Source organism: Daldinia decipiens (genome assembly GCF_022478715.1).
Source record: "Daldinia decipiens strain CBS 113046 unplaced genomic scaffold F4813scaffold_7, whole genome shotgun sequence".
NCBI classification, from domain to species: domain Eukaryota; kingdom Fungi; phylum Ascomycota; class Sordariomycetes; order Xylariales; family Hypoxylaceae; genus Daldinia; species Daldinia decipiens.
The window spans coordinates 774,020-797,281 of NW_026054550.1; the positions used below are offsets into that span (position 1 = coordinate 774,020).

At 49.8% G+C, this 23,262-nt stretch overlaps 6 protein-coding genes across 6 annotated transcripts; 5 read left to right on the forward strand and 1 right to left on the reverse strand.

Annotated features, from left to right (window-relative positions):
- Nucleotides 1-259: 259 nt before the first annotated feature.
- F4813DRAFT_387091 (uncharacterized protein) lies at nt 260-1,411 on the forward strand (the record flags this gene model as incomplete). The annotated part of the gene is made up of 1 exon (XM_049246513.1): nt 260-1,411. The coding sequence occupies one exon, from the start codon at nt 260-262 to the stop codon at nt 1,409-1,411; it is 1,152 nt and encodes a 383-aa protein (XP_049102190.1).
- A 169-nt stretch (nt 1,412-1,580) lies between these two features.
- On the forward strand, nt 1,581-3,509 carry F4813DRAFT_316757 (tyrosine tRNA ligase). Its single transcript, XM_049240949.1, has 3 exons — nt 1,581-1,792; nt 1,932-2,968; nt 3,034-3,509. The coding sequence occupies exons 1-3, from the start codon at nt 1,750-1,752 to the stop codon at nt 3,280-3,282; spliced, it is 1,329 nt and encodes a 442-aa protein (XP_049102191.1). The 5' UTR covers nt 1,581-1,749; the 3' UTR covers nt 3,283-3,509.
- A 95-nt stretch (nt 3,510-3,604) lies between these two features.
- F4813DRAFT_351342 (manganese and iron superoxide dismutase) lies at nt 3,605-5,190 on the forward strand. The gene is made up of 3 exons (XM_049242405.1): nt 3,605-3,963; nt 4,139-4,285; nt 4,348-5,190. Exons 1-3 carry the CDS (start codon nt 3,762-3,764, stop codon nt 4,878-4,880), a joined length of 882 nt encoding a protein of 293 aa, XP_049102192.1. The 5' UTR covers nt 3,605-3,761; the 3' UTR covers nt 4,881-5,190.
- Nucleotides 5,191-5,777: 587 nt separating this feature from the next.
- Nucleotides 5,778-8,973, reverse strand: F4813DRAFT_316896 (uncharacterized protein). The gene is made up of 3 exons (XM_049240950.1): nt 8,777-8,973; nt 8,461-8,679; nt 5,778-8,385 (listed from the first exon to the last, which is right to left on the reverse strand). Exons 1-3 carry the CDS (start codon nt 8,777-8,779, stop codon nt 5,938-5,940), a joined length of 2,670 nt encoding a protein of 889 aa, XP_049102193.1. The 5' UTR covers nt 8,780-8,973; the 3' UTR covers nt 5,778-5,937.
- A 7,229-nt stretch (nt 8,974-16,202) lies between these two features.
- On the forward strand, nt 16,203-18,916 carry F4813DRAFT_316956 (PRO1 protein). Its single transcript, XM_049240952.1, has 2 exons — nt 16,203-16,776; nt 16,887-18,916. Exons 1-2 carry the CDS (start codon nt 16,620-16,622, stop codon nt 18,770-18,772), a joined length of 2,043 nt encoding a protein of 680 aa, XP_049102194.1. The 5' UTR covers nt 16,203-16,619; the 3' UTR covers nt 18,773-18,916.
- Nucleotides 18,917-21,223: 2,307 nt separating this feature from the next.
- Nucleotides 21,224-21,946, forward strand: F4813DRAFT_387096 (haloacid dehalogenase; the record flags this gene model as incomplete). Its single annotated transcript, XM_049246514.1, has 2 exons — nt 21,224-21,420; nt 21,667-21,946. 2 exons carry the CDS (start codon nt 21,224-21,226, stop codon nt 21,944-21,946), a joined length of 477 nt encoding a protein of 158 aa, XP_049102195.1.
- Nucleotides 21,947-23,262: the final 1,316 nt, after the last annotated feature.

Here is a 23,262-nt window from a genome sequence, read left to right on the forward strand (position 1 = left end):
TTCTACGTTCTTATGCAGCTTACCTTTTCTGTCCCTTGACCCTGAAACAATATAACGTTGACTAGCGTAGCTCGCGTAACCAAAATAGGACCGTCAGCCTCTGAAGGAACGTCTGACAAGCCCTCGTTGCATGTGATAAGCTCCACTGTCCACTTATTCGAGGACCTCAAATAAGAAGCTCCAGCAACGCCTACTTTCGATTCGACTCGTGAACTCTCACCCCAGCACACGGAACGATACCTGAACCTCTGGCAAAATCATGGCATCTTCAACAGTCAAGCAACCAGACGTTCAACAAGTCTTAGGGCCTCTGTTACCCTCACTACCAGCCGCCGCCCTGTCAACCCAACCTGCAGAAAACGTTCTTCCACTTCTCTCTCCGATTCTTAGGCAACGAGTCCAACTTTTATCATCGGCTAGCTCAGAACCGTGGATTCGACTGTTGTGTTATGAACCGGGAAATGTTCCTAAATTGACAGAGATTGCTCAGGGCGATCGGCTAGAACCTCATCCCGTATCTGGCGAGGTCGAGGTCGATTGGGAGTACGACACCGAAATCCGCTACCGGCGGGTGGACGAAGAGACTCTCCAAGCGCTCGTATTACTTAAAAACATCGGGTTGACTTTTCGCCTGGTTTATTGCGTTGGAGATCCTGTAGGCGATGGTTGGAAAGTGGGCGAAGTCAATGTGGCCGAGAAGCCGTCTCCATTTTCATCGTTTGGTGGCGTTTCAAACATGAGCGAAGCCGATAGGCAGTTTAATGAGTCCAAGACGAAACCAGCTCAGAGTAACGGTTTTACAAATAGCCAAGTTGCTCCCGCTCCTCCCGTTGTGGACGACGACGATGATGACGATGATTACTGGGCAAGATATGACGCGACACCTGCGAGAACTCCTGCAGTTAAAAGGTCACCTGCTCCACAATCTACTCGAGGCGTCAGCACGACAGCCGAGGAAGACTACTATGCTCAGTATGACGATGTCCAGCCAGCTATGGACAATCATGACCCGGACGAGGAAGCAAATTATGAGATAGCACCGCCTCTAGGTCTAGGCGCTAGGCCAAGCAACGGTAGCGACGAGGAAGAAGTAGAAATCAACGAAACTCAGGGCGCATGGACACTTGCCCCCAGGCCAAAATCACCTTCTGCACACTCGAGAAGTGGTGACGATCCAAGCATAGTCCATCCTTATCCGAGACCTGCTTCGAGCACCGGATCGAACGCTTCGGTTGAGAAACTCGAGGCAGCGGCAGCGAAGCAAGAGCAGAACGATTTCGGCGTTAAGCAGCATGTATCTCGAAGCATTAAGAGCTTGTTCATGCTATCCCGTGCATCAGGGATCGATCGCGAGGAATTTGAACGACTAGTGAAGACGGAACTTGATACGTTAGGACTATTGGAGGAATGAATCTAATCTGAGATGTTTTTTTTAAGTCATGTAAGTAGGTATTTAAGGTTGGGGAACCTGGTTGTATTTACAGGCGTTCGGACGGCCAAATTGGCGGGTATATCATTTTTGTTGGGGGTGACCGGCTGCATAAGGGGGTGATGCATCCTACATACGGCGTTATGGAGTTAATCTAGGTGTTCGTGTGTATTGTACGCAGGAGGATACCAAAGGAAATTAAAATTTTACGAAATTTACAGAAATTTGTTGAATTATGCCTCTTTAAATCAGACTATGAAGTTTATGGTTTATGTAACTAATAGGAACAGCATTCAACAAAGTCGTCTCAATTAACGGGCATGGATCCATGTATTAAATACAGATACGATACATCGGTACAAGGTGCGATTGAGCTCAACCCAATTTAGATACCGATATCTCCGGCGGGACTAGCCCCACATGTCCCTGAATCGGTGCCCCTCCTGCCCCTCCTACCCCTCTGACTCAAAAATAAATACACGTTTACTGAAATTTACCTTAGGTACTGAAATATGTATATTTGATAAACGAAAAAAAAAAAGGTGTGAAGACGGGAGAAAGCGTGCCTTACGTTATTTCGCAAATCATATCGACTTCGCACAACTCTCCTTCTCAAACATGACTCCCGAGGAGTCGATTGCCTTGATCAAGGTCGGCTTGACCGAAGTTCTCAACCCCGAAATCATCGAAGATGTTATCCTTAATCAGAAACGAGACCTCAAAGTCTACTGGGGAACGGCCACGACAGGCCGACCGCACTGCGGCTATTTTGTGGCAATGGTGAAGATCGCAGAACTCCTCCACGCCGGATGCCATGTCAAGATCCTCCTCGCCGACTTACACGCCTATCTCGACAACATGAAGGCCCCGCTCGAACTTATCGAGCAAAGACTCAAGTACTACGAATATATCGTAAAGAGCTTACTAAAAGCCGTAGGCGTAGACATCACCAAGCTAGAGTTCGTCAAGGGAAGTTCGTACCAAAAGAGCGAGAATTACACAATGGATCGATTCAAGTTGGAGGGTATGACTAGGATATCGGTTGCGCAGAAGGCTGGTGCCGAAGTCGTCAAGCAAACTAGCGATCCGTACTTAGGTGGTCTAACCTACCCCCTGATGCAAGCGCTAGACGAAGAGTACCTCGACGTCGACGCACAACTCGGTGGTTTGGATCAGCGCAAGATCTTTACGTTTGCCTTGGAGAACCTACCAAAGATCGGTTACAAAGTCAGGTCGCATCTGATGCACTCGATGGTGGCCGGCTTAGGAGAGGCACAAAAGATGAGCTCTAGCGAACCGGATTCCAAGATCGATTTACTAGATTCCCCCGACACGGTGTCCAAGAAGTTGAAAAAGGCCGTGTGTGTGCCTAAGAAGGTTGAAGGCAACGGTGTTTTGGCCTTCGTAGAGCATGTTATCTTCCGGGTGGTATCCATAAAGACTGGAGGAAAGCCTCACTTTACAGTCGAGAGACGAGAAGGAGAACCCCTTATCTACGACGAAATTGAAAAATTAAAGGCAGATTATGAGGCAGACATAGTAAGTGACCCCCAATTAGTGTGATATTAGTGTGATATTTCTGCATAATACTAAACGCCATACAGCTCACTCCCCAGCTTCTAAAGGCTGCTTTGACAAAAGCGCTGAACGAGCTCTTAGACCCTATCAGGAGCGAATTTGAGGCATCGGAGGAATGGCAGAAGATTGCAGAGCTAGCTTACCCGTCAGAAGAAAAGCAGCAAAAGGTGAAGAAGCAAAAGGACAAGGGCGACCCAGCTAAGCGTGCAGCTGCGCTCGCGGCGAAGGCGGAACAATTGAAGTTGAAGGAGGGTGGAAGCGAAGAGTCGAAATAAAACCTATGATACCTCGTAGCAGTATTGGTAGATTTGATGCTAACCCATAAAATGGAGTCTTGCATTTTCTTGGAGCCCTTGGAGCCCTTGGAGCCGATAGATGAATACCATGGTCATTACAAGAAATTTTTTTTTTTTGTTTATTCTGCTTTTTTGGAAGTGTTTGTCAAGGAAAGAAGTTGACCAAGTTCTATAAGATAGAATCTATATAAAGACTTGTCTCCTACAGTACGGTAGGTACATACATAAGCTATACATAGGTACCTACCTAGGTACTTATGTAGTGATCATATCTTTTATAATGATAAAATAGGGTCCGCACGGCGAATTCAATATTCCCCTGCCGAATTTATTTTGACCAATCAACATCCAGCGCACTTTGCTGCTCGCGCATTCTACGCCAAAAAAAAAGTGACGGGAGCTATGAAATAGTCTCTTATACCCATTTCGATATCGAGGTATCCCATTCCACAACCATTATGCTACGACCTAGATTACGGATACCAAGGGTGAGTCGGTTATGGCGTCCAGTACCATCGTTCCGTTCAATACACCACGTTCCTAGCCTAGACATCAACCCAGAGGAGGGAGTCCCCGGGTTACTATCTCCAGGAGGCTTCGACTTCGCATGGACCCAATACCAGCAGCTTGTTGTAGAGAGACTCAATATTTTAATAGCTGGTACGTCAATCAATCAATATCATTACAGAGATCGGGAGGCTGGAGGCTGGAGGCTGGAGGCCGGAATAGCTAATTTTCAGTCGCTGTTTTGGTATTATGGGAAACAAAATACTCAATACTCTCCATTGCGTTTAAATAAACCGATTAAGGCATTGAGAGCTAACACCAGGATTAGGTAGCGATTATGAACAAGCTGAGGTCCTAACCATCCTTAAGTCAGCCGCGCGAGAGCCTTCACAAGCGCCTATCTTTAACTATGCATCCATGGCACATAACAACCATTTCTTCTTCAAGAATCTCAGCATCAATCCGGGCTCAGTGGGTAAGTCAAGAATATGGTACAGGAGAGAAGAAAATGGGAATATATTAACAATGTGCCCCAAGATCTTCCCGATGAAGAAAAGATCCCCCACCTACTAAAGCACGAGCTGTCAAGGCAATTCAGTTCGATCGAAACACTCCGTCTCGAATTTCTCGTCACGGCAATGGCCATGTTCGGGCCCGGATTCGTGTGGCTAGTCAAGAACGCGCAGTCAACCGAATTGCGCATTCTGACAACTTACTTAGCGGGGAGCCCGTACACGGCAGCTCACTGGCGACGCCAGGGTCTCGACATGAATACACAGAGCATTAGTGCAAATAGTCCGACCAAGAGCTTTCTAGAGCGCAGCCAGGCAGCAGTCGGCGGAGACAATGGCGGCAGATTCGTACCCCAGAGCCTGGCCGCGCCTGGTGGCACCGACGTCATCCCCCTTCTATGTTTAAATACGTGGGAACATGCGTGGCTACGAGACTACGGTATCGGCGCCGGTGGCGTAGGAGGAAAGAGGCAGTTCGTTGAGAACTGGTGGAAGGTCATCAACTGGACCAACGTTGAGAGCGCAGCGAACATCAAAAGACCCGAACTCAAGACATGATGAGGAAATAATTCGGTATGAACAAGGTGGAGACTTTCGCTCCCAGGCAGTTCGACTTGTATGATACTCAAAACGCCTTTCAAAAGTAAGGGAGGGCCATGTGCTATACACTCAAAATGTACATGATATTACCAAAAGGTAGTACGTCTTCAAAAGGTGGTAGACGAAGTGGACTGAGGTATGAATAAATATCCGATACTACCAAGCGCTCCGGAAATATTCTTTTATTATCCAAGATTCGGAATTGGGCGCTTGGATAATATCCTCCTGGCAGATTATTCAACAACCACCAAGTCTATAAGAGCAAACGTGAATCGCGAACGTATTTGTATTTATTTTATTTATCAATCTTCCTTTTCCCGTAATTTTTCAAAAACTACCCTAATTTAATGATAACCTAACAAACATAACAGATAGGGAGTGTGTTGTTGGTATCTTAAGAGCCTATAGCCGCCTTCATCCGTCGACCATGAGCAATGAAAAAAAGTAAAACAAAAAAGGGCAAAATATCCAGTCAAAACCCCATGTTCGTACGCCTGGAATCAGGTATCATCTGTTGAAGCAGACAAGAAGAAATCAAACAAAAAAGTAAGTGCGGGCTCGCTCGCAAACGGCTAACGCCTGGATATCATCAACCATCAACCCTGCCATTGCTATCGCAGCCCTCGTCTTTCGTCGTCTTTCGTCACCAATTACCGCACCAACATTTGCCATTTGCCATTTGCCATTCGTCATCATATCGTCAAAATCCAACTATTCGCCAGATCCGGGTTGGGCTGTAGTGCCCCTATATAGGTAAGACAAGGAGCGAGGGAAGCAATGCAAAGCAAAGCAAACGTAACTTCTGCGACACCCAGCTAGCTACCACCATAATACCTCGGCCTCGGTGGGAGGGAGGGAAGGAGGTGCGTATATAGGAAGTGGGAAGTGGGAAGTAGGAAGGGGTTGAAACGTAGTAGAAGAAAAAAAGAGAAAGAAAATATATGAAAAAAGATAGTCGGTGTGTGAGTGGAGGGGATGGATAGACAGGTTGGTATGTTAAACATGGCCGTCTATCCTAGATCATGTTCCCATTAACGCTAACCTCAAACCCCTCGCCCTTCTGCCTCAGCGCCTTGGCAAGCATCAGCTCGCGCATCCAATCGATCCTCTCGTCGCGGCTGCGCACCGCGAAATAATGCGTCTTCCCGGTGCCGTTCGCCGCGCCCTCGAACCCGGGGCCCGCAGCAGGCATCAGCGGGCCGGACCCGATGCTCTGGCTCTCCCGCTTGCGCAGCCGCGCGCTCATCATCCCGCCGCCGCCGGCCCTCGCCACGCTGTCCTGCGGTATCAGCTGGAAGCTAAACGCGGCGACCGAGTCCGAGTCGGCGGCCGAGGGGCTGCGGCCGTGCTTCGACCGGCTGATGTTCATGGCTTTGAAGGCGGCGTTGAGCTTGGACCCCGTCGACAGCGAGGAGCACGCGATGGCGTAGTCGTCGATGTCGATGTACTCGAGGGCGCGGGACCGCGTCGCGGCGTCCCGGTGCAGGGCCAGGCGCGTGCCCTTCAGCGTCGCGTACTGGTCGTGCCATTCGTGGCGCAGCATGCGCGTCTTGCGCTTCTTCACCGGGCCCTGGTAAGTAATGCCCTCGGCGTCCTTGACGACGGGCGGGGACCGGGGGCCGGCGATGCCGCCGACGGAGGAGGAAGAGGTGTGCAGGGGCGGGAGGGCGCGCTCGAAGGCGCCGCGCGACGAGGTGGGCGACCAGGGGTATTGCGCGCGGGGAGGGGCTTGGAGAGGCTGCTGGGGGCGGGCGGGGACTTTGGGGGGAGAGGAGGATTTGGGGGAGATGGAGTGGTGAGGGAATCGGGGGGTGATGCGGCCGACGGGGGTGGTGATGGAGTCTTCCTCTACGGGCGCCAGGGACGGGCGCCGCGAAGCTCGGGATTGGGACCGCGGCCCTTGGGCTGCGGGGCCCGCGCGGTAGTTCATGTCAGGCGGGACGGATTGAGAAGCGTCTCGGGCGACGGGGCCTAGTTGTACGGCTGTTAAGGGCACGTCCATGTCTGAGAAGGGAGTGCCGAATCGGTAAGGGGCGTTTTGTAGATCGGGGGATAGAGCCTCGGCTCTCTCCATCCGTTGCGGGTAGTGGTACTGGGAGGGCTGCGGTGTCCGATTGGCGTCGACACGTAATTGTTGCGATTGGCGCTGAAGCGGCGGCTGCTGCTGCTGTTGTTGTTGTTGTTGTTGTTGTTGTTGTTGTTGTTGTTGTTGTTGTTGTTGTTGTCCCGGGATAGAAAGCTTAGGCAGAGCACGCAGGCCCTCGTGAGGCCCTCGCGGCAATATCTCGAAGGGAGGCGTGGGCGGAACTTCGCTGGAGCACGCACCGTCGTCCTGGTGTTGGAAGTCGAGGAACTGGCGCACGTTGTCCAGGGGGTCTCGTGTCTGAAGATTGCGAAGGGCGGCTTCCCGCAGGTACTGGAAAGGGGACATGCCGGGACCGAGAACGTCCGAGGACGCGACTACTGAGGGCACGGCATCAGACATGGGCCGCAGCGCCTCAGTGGAGGAGGGACGGTTAATAGCCGGTGCAGTCTCTGGGTTTCCTGGGTCCCCGGCGACCATGATAATGCCGCCCTGGTCGACGTCTACGAACGGGTGGTCTTTTTTGAAGGCTTCGATCATCCGCTGCTGTCTCCTGTACTTGGAGCAGTTTTCGCCTTTGGAGCAGTGATGTGGCTTCGGCATCATCTGCTCGATTCCGACGATGGATACCGATTCAAGGGGCGAGATGATATCTTCGTGGGAAGGATTTTTCTTGCTGTGGCTTCGCTTGAGGCTCTTGGAACGCTTGACGCTTCGGCTACGATGCTCCCCACTCCCATCTTCCGGTCTCTGTTCTCTTCTCCGTTCCCTCCTCACCTCCTTGCTCTCCTCCTCTTCTATCGGGGTATCGAGTCTAGGCGAGGATACAGCAACAGCAGCAACAGCCGCCGCCGCTTTGCTATCCCGCAGGACGTGAATCTCCTCCCATACTTTAGTCCGAACTCCGAAAGATTGGATATTCAATTCTCGTAGATCCTCGAACTTTAGCGTAATTAAGATAGCCCCGTTGATGTCGTTTTCGACGAATTTCTCGGCGATTGAGACTTCAATGCCAGCATTAAGCATCCATTGCGCCACCTTCTCCGGCGTCCACATTGCTAGGTTACCCGGATCTAATTTCTCGTGCGTGAACTGGAACGGGCTGTTCCGAGATCGAGGTGGCGTCGGCTCATAAGTAAGAGCAAACCGATGGTCCGCTTCTAATGGTTTGGCTGTCTTGGGTGTTATTGGCGATAGGCTGAGGGCTTCTTGGTATTCAAACGAGTTCAATGACGTTGTTATGGAGGCTCGGAATAGATGCGGTCCTCTTGGTCCCTCCACCGGCTTCGACGAGTCGAAGCTAAACGGAAACGCATTCCGAGCTCTGCTCGACCTAGGCGTTTGTACTTCATCGTATGACGATATTGTTGTAAAACTGGGCTGGCCCGACTAGTAATTGGGTTAGTAGCGAACGCCACCAAGCGATATATCGGGTTGGGGTTTTCGTGGGCTTACCGAATTTAAACTTATTCGTGGTGAGTCTGGATCGTCATCTTCTATCTCGCTAACGATATCGTCTTCTTCTTCTTCATCCCAATCGGTATCTACAAATTCAGTCGCTACTGAGATGGGGCGCGGATCGTATCCTTTTAGACCGAAGAAAGGGTCATGTAATTGATTCTTCTGGCGCATTTCTCTATGCGATCGCTCGCTTGCTCTGAGCGACAGCGTATTCTACAGCAACGAGAGTCAGCCACTGCTGCTTAAGATGCGGGTAAATCCGGGGTAGAGGTAGAGGTAGATGACTACAGCCGGGAACTAATAAGCTTACCATTTTGAAAAATAGAAAAGGGATAAATGCAAAAATATGCGCTTTTTTAGTATCTGCTGTTGCCGTTGCCGTTGCCGGCCTTACGATTCTCTTCCTCTCCGTCTAAACCAAGGGGTATACGAGATTATGCGAATACTAAAAGGAAATAACCTCGCTGTGAGCAGTCGAGGGACAGGTTTGACGTCGCAAAGGAGAGAGGAAACGGACGAAAGTACAGCGTGGGCGCCTGCGGGACGTATATGTACGGGGTATACCGGTATAGTATATGGTAGTATATGGTAGTATATGGTGTAGTATAGCCCCGGATCGCAAGAGACACCTACCTATGTATGCACCTATGCAGGAGATGTGATTTGTTTCTCGGGACTTCACACAGCAGAGAGACACCGACCTAGAGCCACCTATTACAATGGCCTTGTCTATCACTAATAATAGCTCCGCGTCTGTATCTGTGTGTGCCTGTGTGTGCCTGTGTGCGAAGGTCCCAAATCCCACGAAGCCCAGAATGGTCCCCCACCGAATGCCCAGCGTTAAGGAACCCGAATGTAGAGGGCTGGAGGGCTGGTTGGACAAGACAGATGAGGTGTGCTAGAAAATAATTGGGACTTTCTAGAGTTGCCATTGGCTGTGATTTGCCACGACCCCGGCACATTTCCTTCTTCTAAGCGCCGGACAGCCTAAGCACGGATGAACAGGGATGAAGTTGTCCAAGTCCGCTTCACTTAGAACCTAATCAGGTATCGCCTCATGGTAACCGTTAGCAAAAGTGGCGCACTTTAAGAGTGAACGACTGCACGGAGGGACCAACATATCCATATCTTCATCGTCCATAAGGCCACAAAGGGGACCACAGGGACTCGAACGGGCGCCTCAAGACATAATACATATGGATGTTGGGCATCCCTTACAGTTGGGGCCGTTGGGGCCATGCAAAAATCCAATTCACATCTCGATCTTTCTCCGCAATAAGCTGTGCAATGTAGCAGCAGTCCCAGGTACCACCGCGACTCCTCGTGCTACGGGTGAAGCCCGCGCTACTGCATACCTAACTACGTCTATCCCATCAATCATTAATCCAGATGCAATCCAGATGTTTCTTGATCTACATGCGGAAGCGGTCAGAGGTGAGTGAGTGACTTTCTCTTGTTTGTGATCCTTGAGAAGCCCACAAGACCGGCCTATCGTGAGAGACGGGGCGGATCAAGTTCAATCGATCCTCTAAGCTAGGAGCCGGGATACGATAAACCCGCTCGAATGATCGCCGACAGCATTGGGCATTTAGCATTAGCATTAGCAAAATTAACAGTAAGCGTTAGCGGATTCGCCCCAAGTCGGTCTGCAAGCCTGCAAGCCTGCAAGCCTGCGGTTTGCGCTCTGCATTTTGTGCTCTTGCGTTCTGCACATGCTTATGCTCATGCTCATGCTAGTAAGAGGCCTAGTTCAGAGACCTCTGTCCACTGTCTACTATCCACTGTCCAGTGTCCACTGTTCACTACCCGGTCAAGGTCGGATAGACGGACGGAGAGAATAATCCTACTCTAAGGCAGGGGTTCTCTGCCGTAGTTTCTCCACTAGGTATGCACAAGCAGAACGAAGAAGCCATTGTATTGATATCGTAGCTATTGTATTGTGCTTAGAACCAGGATCTTCGTGGCTGCTACCATACGGTAACCATACAAGCCATACAGCCATACATCATTCTATCTTTTACTCGAAACCCCTCTCTTGTGGCACGTTGCAAGACGACGGGATTGGTGTCTCCAACTCACGACGTCTTATTAATATCTACAAGCAAAGCCAATTCGGAAAAGCTAGGACCTCCCCTCACCAATAGCGGGATATTAAGAGCCTAATAGCGAACCCGACACTGAGGCACTTCGAAGAGGGACGGATAATGCCATGATGTCATGATGCCATGAACGCCATGAACGCCATAACGCCTCCTTACGGATTATGGCAAGATGTGGACTTCTGGACCGGACCGGCTTGCTTTAGCTTTTACGGATCTAGGTATCCAATCTTCGAATTCGATGCGTCCGTGACCGGTGTCGAAGGAACAAGTTTTCGAACGTTCCACGGTCCCTTGCAACTGGTCCACCTCGGCTTGGTATCCAATGATTGACATATCGCGAAGGTCAACGTGACCTAGTTCCGGACACATGACAACCGAATACCAATGACTCTAGGTACGTGAATAACCGAGTCCCAGGACGAAGGTGAGCGAATGGAGAAACTATATTCTCCATTCGGTGCCTTGGCGGATCAATATTCCTCTCGATTGCTCGGTACCGACTGTGACGAAAAGAAAAAGAAAACCACGTAAGATTGGGTAGGTCGCTAAAAGAAAAGAGTTCACTACCTATCTCTCCAATTCGAACGGAGCTAGGTACCGGTTCAGCGATCAAGAACGAATAAGGCAGTTGGCTGGATAATTCAAACCTCCACGAACAACATGTGGCGGGGGTCACACTCGTTCTGCAGCGCTGCATAGAAGCAGTAAGTTCCCGCATTACGGTATGCAGCTTAGAGTCGCGTCCGTCTGCTCCCCGCGAAGCGAAGTTCGTACATACATACTACATATTCCATGCTACCTTAGCGCCGCTCAGTACAAAGCTCAGTACAAACGCACAATCCAACGGAATACACCGACAGTTTGATATATACTTACATACCTAGCCTAACGCTTACATAGTAGTGGTGAAGCCAATGCAAGATCGTCAACAGGCTAGGTTAGCTAGGCCATCAATGGAGCAAACCGAGATCTAAGACAATCTGATCCTCGTTTCAAAATACAATAGCTTTACATAGTACAAGTCGGTGACTGATAAAACTGTATGTAGATTCACATGTGTATTGATTTACTACGTGCCTGTCCCCATCGTCGTCACTCTACCATTAAGACGTGGCAGCTGCTACGCTCACTTCCCTGCTGCCATCATAGATATAGGTACTATGATTCGTGATCCACATTCGGGCTGCGTTGATTCACAAGAAGGCTTCTATGTATGTATGAGCATGGTTGCTCCCGATTATATCCGATCTGAATGACTCCTACCTGCTCCATCACGAAGTATTGGATCCAGGCGGTAGTAAATCGGTGAATGGCGAGTCGTCGTTTCTTAATCCCGAAGGAATTGTCTTACGTTGACCTGTCTCTACCCTAACACTAACACTAACACTAACATTGACATTGACATTAAACACTAGCACTCCTGGGCAGCTTCGGAGGTTCACGATTACGAGCATCGCGTTTTTAACTCGGGCACAGCTGTGGGATGGGGCTGACTCCCCTGTGACAAAGAGCGCGCTCTGATTTAAGCGAAGTTGACTTGGGAGATCTGGGCCCAATCGCACGCCGAGGATGAGTTTTCGGGACTCATCACATGAGTATTCCTCAATGCGAGTCCCAGCTCCATGGTGGATGGTTGATTCTCCTTTATCCCGACAGAGATTAATCTTCGTAGCATAACGAAGATCTGTGCTATCGTCAGATGTCGTCTGGAGGCTCTAATTTGTTTTTGTTGAAGTCTTCGTTTTTGCCGTAGAGAGATCCCCGTCGATGAGTAGGCGAATAGGGTTAGACAAGGGAAGACTTCACACATGCAGGTAATCTCACTAGAGCCAGGGTCAAGGGCCCTTGAACGCACGCATAGCTAGAGCACAGACTACGCAGAAGCCATCCCGGCTCATAGAATAATTAATAGATCGTAAATGGTTTAATAGAAAGCTCGATTTGGACTTAGTTTCTCATTTCCATGGCCGCTAAGGAATGTATCACAGGTTTGTGCACATTTCACATTTCACATTTCACATTGCACATAGTAGATTAGTCTTCTTATTGTAAGCCAACGGAAGATGGACCGGGACGCAACAGCTTGGCTGCCGGGTGCGAGTTTGTTTTTTATGATGATTTGCATCAGCTCCCTGGACAGGGTAGGGTTACCAATGACGGCAACAGCACGGGCATCAATTTCTTGCTGTAGTATTTACGGCTTTACGGGGTGAGTGAGCAGGGTAAGCTGGAAATATACTACATTCGTCACTCACGCATACAGCATACAGCATACAGCATACATACCTACCTCATACCTAAAGTAGGTACCTAGTTAAGGTATGTAATGAAGGCGTACGTACATCCATATGTCCACCATCCCTGTACTATCTTTCTCGACATCACAGACATCAGAGGCATTACAGACATGCATACAAAAGGAGCAGCCCCCATTTTACACTACCGTTAGAACAAGAACCCGTTTCTTTACAGTACGTATAGTAGCATAGCATATATTAAATTGACAACTAGCCAGACTTTGCGATCTGAAGGACGGCATAACGCATAATACAACATATCTTGGTAAAAGAACGCATTAGCAGAGCCACTTACCTATCTTAACTCTGTCATCGCCATGCTGCCGGGACTGTCGGGAGGATGGTTTGCGAGCAGGGGCGCGTGGCTGGATAAGGCTTTGACAAGTGACGATGTTGCATGGGGGTAATCTCGCGATCGCTGTCATGGATGAAGTGTGAAGATTAAAGAGTCGAAAAAAAAAGTACGTAGCTTAATATCAATAATAATAGTACATACCTACATATTATTAGCGAGTAAATAATATTATTGGATTATCACATTGGAACTGGTGGTATTAAGAACTGGATGTAAGAACCCAAATTAGCCAAAATTAGCCCACATTGCACAGACAAGAATACGGGATAAGTCAAAAATAGAATAATTAGGTAGCTAGGTCAATATTGGTGTGCAGGTAAATATGTAGGTTAGGTTAAACTTGCAAACAAGTAGGTACGACACTTTTTAGCGCCCGGTGTTGCATTTGCATGCAAAGTGTAGCTCGACTTAACCCAAGTTTACTTCCCAGTTGAGAGGAAGCGAAGTGGGATAATTATAGAAAGTTGGCCAAATTAGCCCATCACGAATTTATGTCGGGTGATCTTCGTCCAACAGCCGGCTCGTGAGCAAATCCGGTAAGCCACACCCCAGCCTCCCCCATAGCTTCCCATAGCTTCCCACAGCTTACGGGGTGCATGGACCACCGCTTGATTTTCTGATAACGCTGATAAAGGGAATCATGGGGAAATCATCTCCACTTTTAGCTGCTGACCTCATCTGGAAGATGAACAAAAGGGAAAGGGCCCCTTTGATGCCGTGTCTTGGCAGCCCGGGGATCCTTGAGATTTTGCATACGCTAAGCACGCAGACCCCACCAGATCCACTATCGACGCTAATGGGAGCTTGCCGCCCTCGACCAGAGATTGGCTAAAATCTCGCCCTCCATCATGAATTAATTCCGGCCAGACAGGGACTAGCTTCCGAGCTCGAGCCAATCCCAAGTCTAAACCCTTACTTTGTCACATCAACTAAGATTCCGGCTAAGCCCGCTACTGGCGCCAACTTTCTCTAAGCCTCGAATCAGTGAGCTCCGTTACCCTTTGCTTCCCAACTTCTTCCAAGCACCGCACAACGATTTACCTAACATATCCATCTGATTGGTTCTTCCTCAAGCCCATCTCATATTTCGAAATATTCACCGGTGCCACAGCAACGTCTGGACTAGTTAGGAAAATGACCAGCCCGAACATGTGTTTTCCATGCCCAAATGGATTGCTATCGAAATTGGCCCTGGGTGCTGGGAAAATACATGCTCTTCGCTTTTCGGCTGAGAGCATTTTAGAGTCGGCGCGACTCTTATTAGTCCCGACCTTGTCGTCCCGTCGTGGGCAGGGTGTTCGCAAGGACGGACCCCCGGGGCCCTGCTGCCCGGACGGCCACTGGTTTATACTGATGGCCAATCCCACGCTTGTATTCATAGACTTGCCATTCATTGGCAGGCAAAACCAACATCTAACGGACGCTTGAGGTATAAAGAAATTATACTAACTATACGGATACTACAGAATCTAGTTCCTCCTTCCTTGAAGAGCGAACCAGAGTAGTAGAAGCTCGCGATCGAGGGCCTGGCTCCGAGTTCGCAAAATTCGACCTAGTTTACTGACGGGCAGCTTATTACTCCAGCCCAGCAGCTCTCCACCCGGCGAAATGTTATCCAGATGTAGCAATGAGTTAGGATTGGCGTATGTATGTACGGAGTACTTCGTACAATTCTACTTGAACTACGTACTACGTAGTAGTATACCTGCGTAGTAGACATGCGTACAGATTTGGGTTCTCGATGCTGCATATGCAACCAGTACTGATATGCAACCCGATAGCAAAGCAATCTATGATTATCGGTCAGCCCATGCAGAGCAACCACACCATCCGTGCTCCAATGGTCTATGTATGCGAGGGCAATCGGCAAGCTGCCATGGCTCCTTGCATACATATTACTTATTGTCTTGAGCAAGTCGACACTTGGCACTCGGCTCAACATCAAAAGTCCACACGTGGGGTTCTTCTCTCGTGGTTCTTCTTGCACAACATGTCTATCATCAACGTGCAAACTTAGCGAGGAATGCGTGACAAGCCCAAGACAACGGCCCAACCGTCTCCGCTCGAAGATGGGAAGTGGCATGACGGAGTTCCTCGAGGGAGAGAAGTAGCCTCTCCTCTCGTAAAAGTCGTAAAAGTACATACCACATTCCGCACCCCCTCTCTTTTCCGTGCCTCTTCTCGACCCGATCGACGCTAATAAACCCCTGCGGCTTTCAATAAACTCGAAGACCCCGGCTCGCAGGGCTTGCTGACGGCAAGGATGGATACAGGGCTGGCAAGGTCACACACTCGCGCACAATTAGAAATATGCAAGTGCTGGCGGTGGTTGTCAAGACCCCATGTCTTCCCTATACATTTGGGGGGAGGGAGGGGGGAGGATGCACCATGGTGGATCGGACTTTCGAGAGGTCGTGCCAATAACCGGCAAGCCACGTATGGGAACTGCCTCTTTTAGTCGCTGGACGTTGCCTAATACCCTACCAAATAATCCTTGCCTTCTGCTTGCAGGCCACCGTCTTCCGCCAGTATCACCGAGTGGTACAACGCCCTTGTACCGCTAATTTTTCGAGGAGGGTGGTTGGTCCAGGTGGTCGAGGGATACCCACCTTCATCCGGGTGACTCGACCGCGGTCCATAGAACCGGCCAAGCTCATTGGCATCCGCAAGCGCATATCCGGCTCAAGTCACCACGTCCTACCCAAAGTGGGCTAATTTGCATATGTAGTAGCCTGCGGCGGCCAGTAATTAGGCCAGAAAGATCATGGGTTAAAAAAGGAATTACCCCAAATTGCGTATGTTGCTATTTTTGAACATAGCCGTCGACGCTACACCAGTTCGTGAGCAGCTAAGGTGGTGGCCAGAGAGGACGAGGCCACGATATAAGTCTTCACACCTCCAATCCACAGGAGCCTTCTTTCTTCGAGATAGAGTTGTGAAGGGTTAAAGATCCAAGTGTCGTTCCAATTTCTCCTAATTAGTTTCCTCTCTCTTCCCCCCTTCTCTTTTCCCTCAACCCTCGTCCTCCCTATAACCTCTTATTCCCGCTAAACTCGACTAACGTGAAAGGCAAGCTGGTACTTGCTTGGATCCTATCATTCATTCGACGAGAAAATAATATTAATTTTGACGATTTCCGATATTTACTCCGCGTTGGCCTTATCTCCACTTTGCGGATTATTATTCACCGGGCACGAGAACTCGAGCGTTGAGCGTTTTTGGGTAATTACTGGCTTCGAGGCGCACTCTCTAAGCAGACCCTAGCCATCTCGACCTGGACCTAGAACTAGGGTCCCTGGCTCCCCTGGTCCCCTCCCGCTTTCGCTCGGCTTGACCAGCATAGCACCCCCCCACCACTACCATCTCGACGCAGGTACCTCAACTCGACATAAGATACAAATGGCATCTCTACCCCCCAACCCCCAAGGAGACCTCATGAGAGCAGCAAACGTCAACATGGCCGTCGCACAACCGACTAAGTCGAAGGCTGCTTCGAAGCAAAGCAACAATGCCAACCCTAAAGCAAAGTCACAGATGCACCGCCGTTCAAGAACAGGTTGGTACTCCCATATAACTAACTTACACGACCACTTACACCGGTTCGGCCTTGGTCCGTGTGTAAGTCGGCTTTGGAACCGCAACACTAACAAGACCCCTTTTCTATAGGCTGCTACACCTGCAGGCTACGACGGAAGAAGTGCGATGAGGGCACTCCTATGTGCACGGCATGCAAGCACCTCGGTCTTGACTGTGAATACAAGCGACCGATGTGGTGGAGCAACAACGACTCGAGACGACATCAAAAGGACAACATCAAGGCGATCATCAAGCGAAAGAAGGTCACCGAGAAGGGCTCTCACAACATCCAGACCTCAGTTAGTTCGCCGCCCGGCCTGTCGCACTCCCTTCCTACCTCTGCGACCTTCTCGGATCCTCTAGATCGAACGAGGTCGGCGTCAATCGACTCGCAATTCGCCTTCAACTTCAACAGCCCGCCCAATGTACAGGACTATGGGGCTTACAACCCACACATACTCCCGTCGCATTCCGATTTCATGTTCAACATGTCTCCTTACGAGATTGACGTTAAGACGGAGCGACAAATGTTTGTGAATGACGTCCCTACCCTAAGAGAATCAACAGTTTCAACCTTCAGCACTTTCCACACGCCACCACCTCCGGGAACCATCCTCCCGTCTTACCCCATGGAAGGAGAATGGGCCGAGCAAGTCTTCCAGGAACGTCGCGAGTCGCTAACTGAAGAGGCATTGAACTACAACTTTTTTGATTTCTCGCACGGACTACCTACTAGCACTGGACAAGTCGATATCGAACTAGATGAGAACGACCAGCGACTGCTAGAGCATTTCATTCAATTCGTGTTGCCAACTATCTTTCCGATCCTGGAAACTAACCAGCACGGCTCTGTCGGCTCTGACCTCATCCTGCCTAACTTACAGAACAACAAGCCTTACCTTCACTGCTGTCTCATGATTGCAGCTCAACACTACAAGGCAACAATGAACGTCCAGGGAGAGGAAATCGACAACGACATCATGCGACACCGACACGCTACCATCGTCGCTCTTTGCGAAGCTCTAAACAAGGATGAGAACCACCACCAGATCCTCGAGGCAACTCTGGGTCTCATCTTCTTCCAATCCTGCGTTGGCCGATATGACGATTCGCTCCCTGACATTCCCTGGCACCAGCACTTCCAGGCTGTGAACTCTCTCGTCACGAAGTTGGACCTGCCCCGATTGGTTTCCGACTCGTGCGAGCAGCTCCCTCAAACCCCATTTAACATGACGTTGACTGCGTGGATCGATATCCTAGGAGCAACTATGCAAGGGAGAGCCCCAGTTTTTGCACACACGTACCGCGAAAAGCACTTATCTACTACTAACCCATTTCTTGGACTTCGCGAACTAATGGGCTGCGATGACCACATCATGTATCTCATTTCCGAAATCGCTTGCCTCGAGGCCCTCAAGAAGGAAGGAATGGATGACATTACCCTTTGCCAGCATGTACACGCTCTTGGCGACCAGATTGGGTTGACTGAAACCCATGACAGCGCACCCAAGATGCCTTTCAACGCCAATGGCTCTCTTAGCCCGAAACAACTCAGCAAGAACATCACCAGCGCCTTCCGATTGGCAGCTCGCATTTACCTATGCAGCCTAGTTCCCGGCTTCTCCCCCAGCCAGGCTAGCTGCGTTGGCTTAGTTGAGAAGCTCACTACCGTGCTACAACTTATTCCGTCTGGCGCCAGTGGCTTTGACCGAAGCCTCTCCTGGGTCTACCTAATCGGCGGATCCGTCAGCGGAATGAACTCTAGCTTCAGACAATTCTTCAACGACCGCATCGCTCAGCTAGGCGATGCTTCTAACTACGGCAGTTTTGGTGGCGTTGTCTCGCTGCTACACGAGGTCTGGCAACAGGCCGACAACAGCCAGCCGAGTCCCAGTGCGAACGGGTCTACAGAAGCGCCCTACATCTCCTGGAGAGACGTTATGCAGATGAGGGGCTGGGACTACCTGCTGATCTAGATTGATCATGTCCCTCGAAGCCGGTCTCGAGGAGAGCAGTCCCTCTCCTCATCTGCGGGTGGCCTTCTGGGGGCGATGCAGGAAATTGCCACCCCCCTTCGCACTGCGACTACGGTCGACCACAGTATTTTCTTTACATTATTACTATCATAATACCCAATAGAGAGAGGATGCCGCAAGGCAACCGGAACGACACTTGGAATAAGTGGAGATCAAGGAGCTTGGATATATCAACAACATAGTGGACGGCGGAGACGGGCTGTCACATTTGGGGGGTAATGAACCTTGCTATGGCTTACGAGTAGATGACGATTTCTTATTATTGATTCCCTTTACTACGTGTTTATGGCATCGTCGGATGGCTCTATATATACCATTGCATGCATTGGCAGAGGGGCATAGGAGTTTTGGGCAATTTGAGCCATTTTGGGGGGTTATGGATTCAGCATTTGGTTCTGGATAAAGGCCTAGCATCACTTGTCCCTGGAAGGAAAGGGGCAAACCAGGTTCATAGAGGACACCGTTATGATTGTCCTCGCCTCTCAGCGTTTCTTAGGGACTAAAAACCCTAAGGGCGATAGGAGAAGTACTCATGTTTGTTAGCATAATAACACAATTATTAACGAATAAAAATCTAAAATTCAAAATAATTAATTCGGTCTTGGAATTTCTTTACCCTAACCAGTGATTTGCATGTATTTGCTAACATTAACCCGTATTCTTTGACTCATACTTGCATTAGACTAATTAGTCGCAACTAACAAAGAGATTCAGCTTAATTAGCTTCCTTTTTTTTTTCTTTCTTTCTTGTTACCGGGCGTCTAAAAGAAAGCCTGCAACCCAGAAAAAGAAAAAAACCGGGACACCGTCAACGACCCCGGAGCAAAAATTTTTGCTATCCTTACCGGGTCTATACTGGACTCCACCGGAAAACTTGGGCATATTTTTTTTTTTAAACCTACCTACGTAGATACCTAGATATGTAGGTAGATGTAGAGCGGTGAACGGGAATGGATCTCGTGATCAGTGAGTCAGGTGCTCAACGCCCCAACGACCGGCGATCCCACATCGGTTTCACTTACATGCATAGAAATCTACTATGTATGGTTAGGTAGCTTCTTCTTCTTCTTCTTCTTCTCCATATTGTATGTGTGCTCCGTACATAAGCACATATGCAGTAGATCATTCATCCGTCCACGCACGCGCGGCGGCCCGCTCTCTGCCAATTTACCGTATGTAGCAACCCGGTCGAAGGAAGGCTTTTTCGTTTTCTTGCAGTCCAAATCCACCTTATCATGTTAGGTACCTAATGCATGTGTGTGTGTGTGTATGTACAGAGAGCTATGGTGGAGTTTCACTTTCAGCTGCATTCGATATTTGACAATTACATGTATGTAGGTACATACATCAGGTACATACATTAGGTATAGTTATACCGTATACCTATGCTTGATGCTTGCATGGCTCTTGAGACCGAGTGCAAGGCAGATAGGCGGTGGCGTTGGCGTTGGCGTTGGTGTCGCGTGAATGAGGGCAAATTCAAGACATGCACTACATAACTTCCAACCGTTAACATGCCTTACATCTATGTAGGTTAGGTACCTTGCATAGGTAAAAACACTGTACGCTGCTTGCATCATCACATGTAGATCGCAAAACCCACGCGAATTCAGAGATCTAACGTAGACGACTGGGCTGTGCGGTCAATCAATGCGTCTAGACGGGGCTTCATTGCTCCCATGACGTATTGCCAGCTCGCTCTTCTACCCTTGACGAGCTGAGATGGCTTTTCTTCTTCTTTGGTTTTCATCCGATATTTCGAACTTTTGAAACCTGCAAAGCCACGCAAAATACCCTCACCTATACCAACATGCACCCCGTTGGTGTTATGGACTAACCTAGACAGGGGACTCTTCGGCACATGAGTAGGGGAAACCAGGATTTTGTCATATCGGCCGAGAAATGAGACCATTAATGAATAAATGATTGCTTGCTTGCTTGCTTGCTTGCTTCTCCGCCGGCAAGCGAAGGAGCTGATGCATGCGTAGGCGGTCTGCACTTGATGGATCTCATGTAAGTCCATCTATGTATGTAGGCACTAGCGACTCCGTCGGCCGCTTCGCACCGGTCATCTCGACGACCCGACAAAACTAAAGCCCCGTATATTGTTTTTACATAGGTACCTACCTACTTACCTAGTAAGTACCCGCAAGACGTCCAGTGGCGTAACTACTACTACTGCGGTGAGGATCGTCACTTGGAACGGCGGTGGAATCTTCTGCAACCAAAACCGGGCAACACGAGCTTGTGCAGGTACAATGTCGCATACGCAGGAATTACCAGCGACCCAGTCGGTCACGCAGGGGAGGCGAATCAAAGCCGTCTTCCTCGACTTTATGGGAACGTGTCTAGATTGGCAATAGCGGAGTAGCCAACGCCTTGCCGGCAGCTATGGCGGAGGCAACCCGCTCCAGATTGGCGCTTGATTGGCGCGAGGGATTCTTTAAGGAGCTGCATGCTCGGTCCCAACAGGGCCTACCGCCTGAGGATATTGACATCACGCATCGAAAAACTTTACTTGGAGTCCTGGGTTGGGATATCTACAAGGAAGATCGCCGCCACTTTGTTGGGCTCGACAACGACGGCGGGTCTGCAGACGTTGCTGATGTTGTTGCTACCCCGGACGGCGGCACGGCGGCACGGCTGCTATAGAGCGCGCTGTGCGTTCGTGGCACAATATGGCCCCATGGTCGGATGTTCTGTTCGCCCTGCGCTAACTGCATTGAAGAGAGAGCTAGGACTGGAGCTATGTATTTGTGCTCGCCAACGGGACCACGAGGCTCCAGCTTGACCTAGTCCGATCTTCCGGCTTAGAGGGCATCTTTGTTCTCCAGCGAGCTCCTAGGCGTCTATAAACCGGCGCCGGAGGCCTACGAAAAAGCACTGGGGCTGGCGAAGGTCCGGCCGGACGAGGCCGTTATGGTCGCAGCCCACGCATACGATCTTCGTGCGGCGAAGGCGCTCGGTACGAATACGGCGTATGTTTATCGTTGGACGGATGACCGCAGCGAGGATATGAATGTTGTTAGAAGAGAGAATAATGTGTTCCTCGGTGAGAGTGAGAGTGAGAACGGAATGGAAGGGTTGTATTCCGCTATCGAGGCCTTAAATTAGGTCTCTAAGTAAAATTGCTACACAACTATGTAGTTCCTCGCATCATACATTCTACCAACAAACAGCCCTGCGGTAGGTCGCGAACCAGGTCTCTCGGTTCAAAGGATCCGTGGGCTGTGAGCTTTGGTAACCGAATATGTTGTGCATGAGGCCTCCCGCCGACGGATCATGGAGGATTAAGCGGCTCGTGTGCGTTGCATTTTGAAGAAATGAGGTGCACACCATCGTCATAATTAGGTGCATCACGGCCCGGAGGGTTGGTTCTGTGTTATAACATTCTAACATGTCTAAAGGGGAGAAACGTTGTGGTGGTGGTCTGCGCCTCCCGGGTTCTATAAAATGCCGACCGGCAACTCTCGGGGTCAAGTACACGAGTACCTAACAATAGAACCCTCCCCACCCCCCCCCGGGCTTACTACATTAGGTACCTGGCTGCTAGGATTTAAGCTATAGCGGGTCTTGATTAAGGTCTTAACAGGGTTCTGGTATTCGCGCAATCAGCGTCTAGATTTGCTAGATTCAGAGCCAAATTGGGAAACCTCTAGTTTTAGTCTAACTGCGCTGGCCAATCAGACACGTGTTTCCCACTTTGTCGCGCCTAATTTGAAAGTCGTACTAATGCTCTGGACCAATAACACACTTCAACCTTCTTCTCCTTCTCAACCGCCGTGACTGGCGCCCCTGTAGCCGCCCAATCAGTACGACGTTCAAAGACGACTATGAGCGATTCGCCTCATGAGAGCCTCTCGTTTTAGCCATTGCTTCGTCGCTTAATACCTGCATTGCCTCATCGCGAACATACCTGTTCGCCCAGAAGCGGCTGCGTCCACTCAGTATACTCAGACAAGCAGTGCTACGTAATTTATGTAGCGGCTAAGTTAGATCTATTCTTCATCTAAGTCTACCATCTCGTCATCTTTGGGTGAAGATGTCCAGTCGATCACCCGCACCCTGCCGCATTATATCGGGCGTCATGTCGACCACCCCATCAGGTCGCATCTGTTGGGCTACAGAAATCGGCGTCGCTTAGGTCATGCGATGGAGAATGATTGCTAGCTATGCCATCTATGCCGTTCAGGCCACGGGGGGCCAAGAGAACGAACAATGGTCGACCAAAGCGGAAACAAAGACGTCAAGGAACGAAACGTGATTCATAGGCCGGGCATCAAATTTCACTTGTCATTGCTATGCCGTCGCGTTGTTCGCTCTTTTGTCCCACGTCTATTCACCCACACCTTTCATAGTCATTCGACTGAATACTCGAACGTATTCATTGTCTCCGCTTCGTTATTCTTATTACTATTTCTAACTCACCA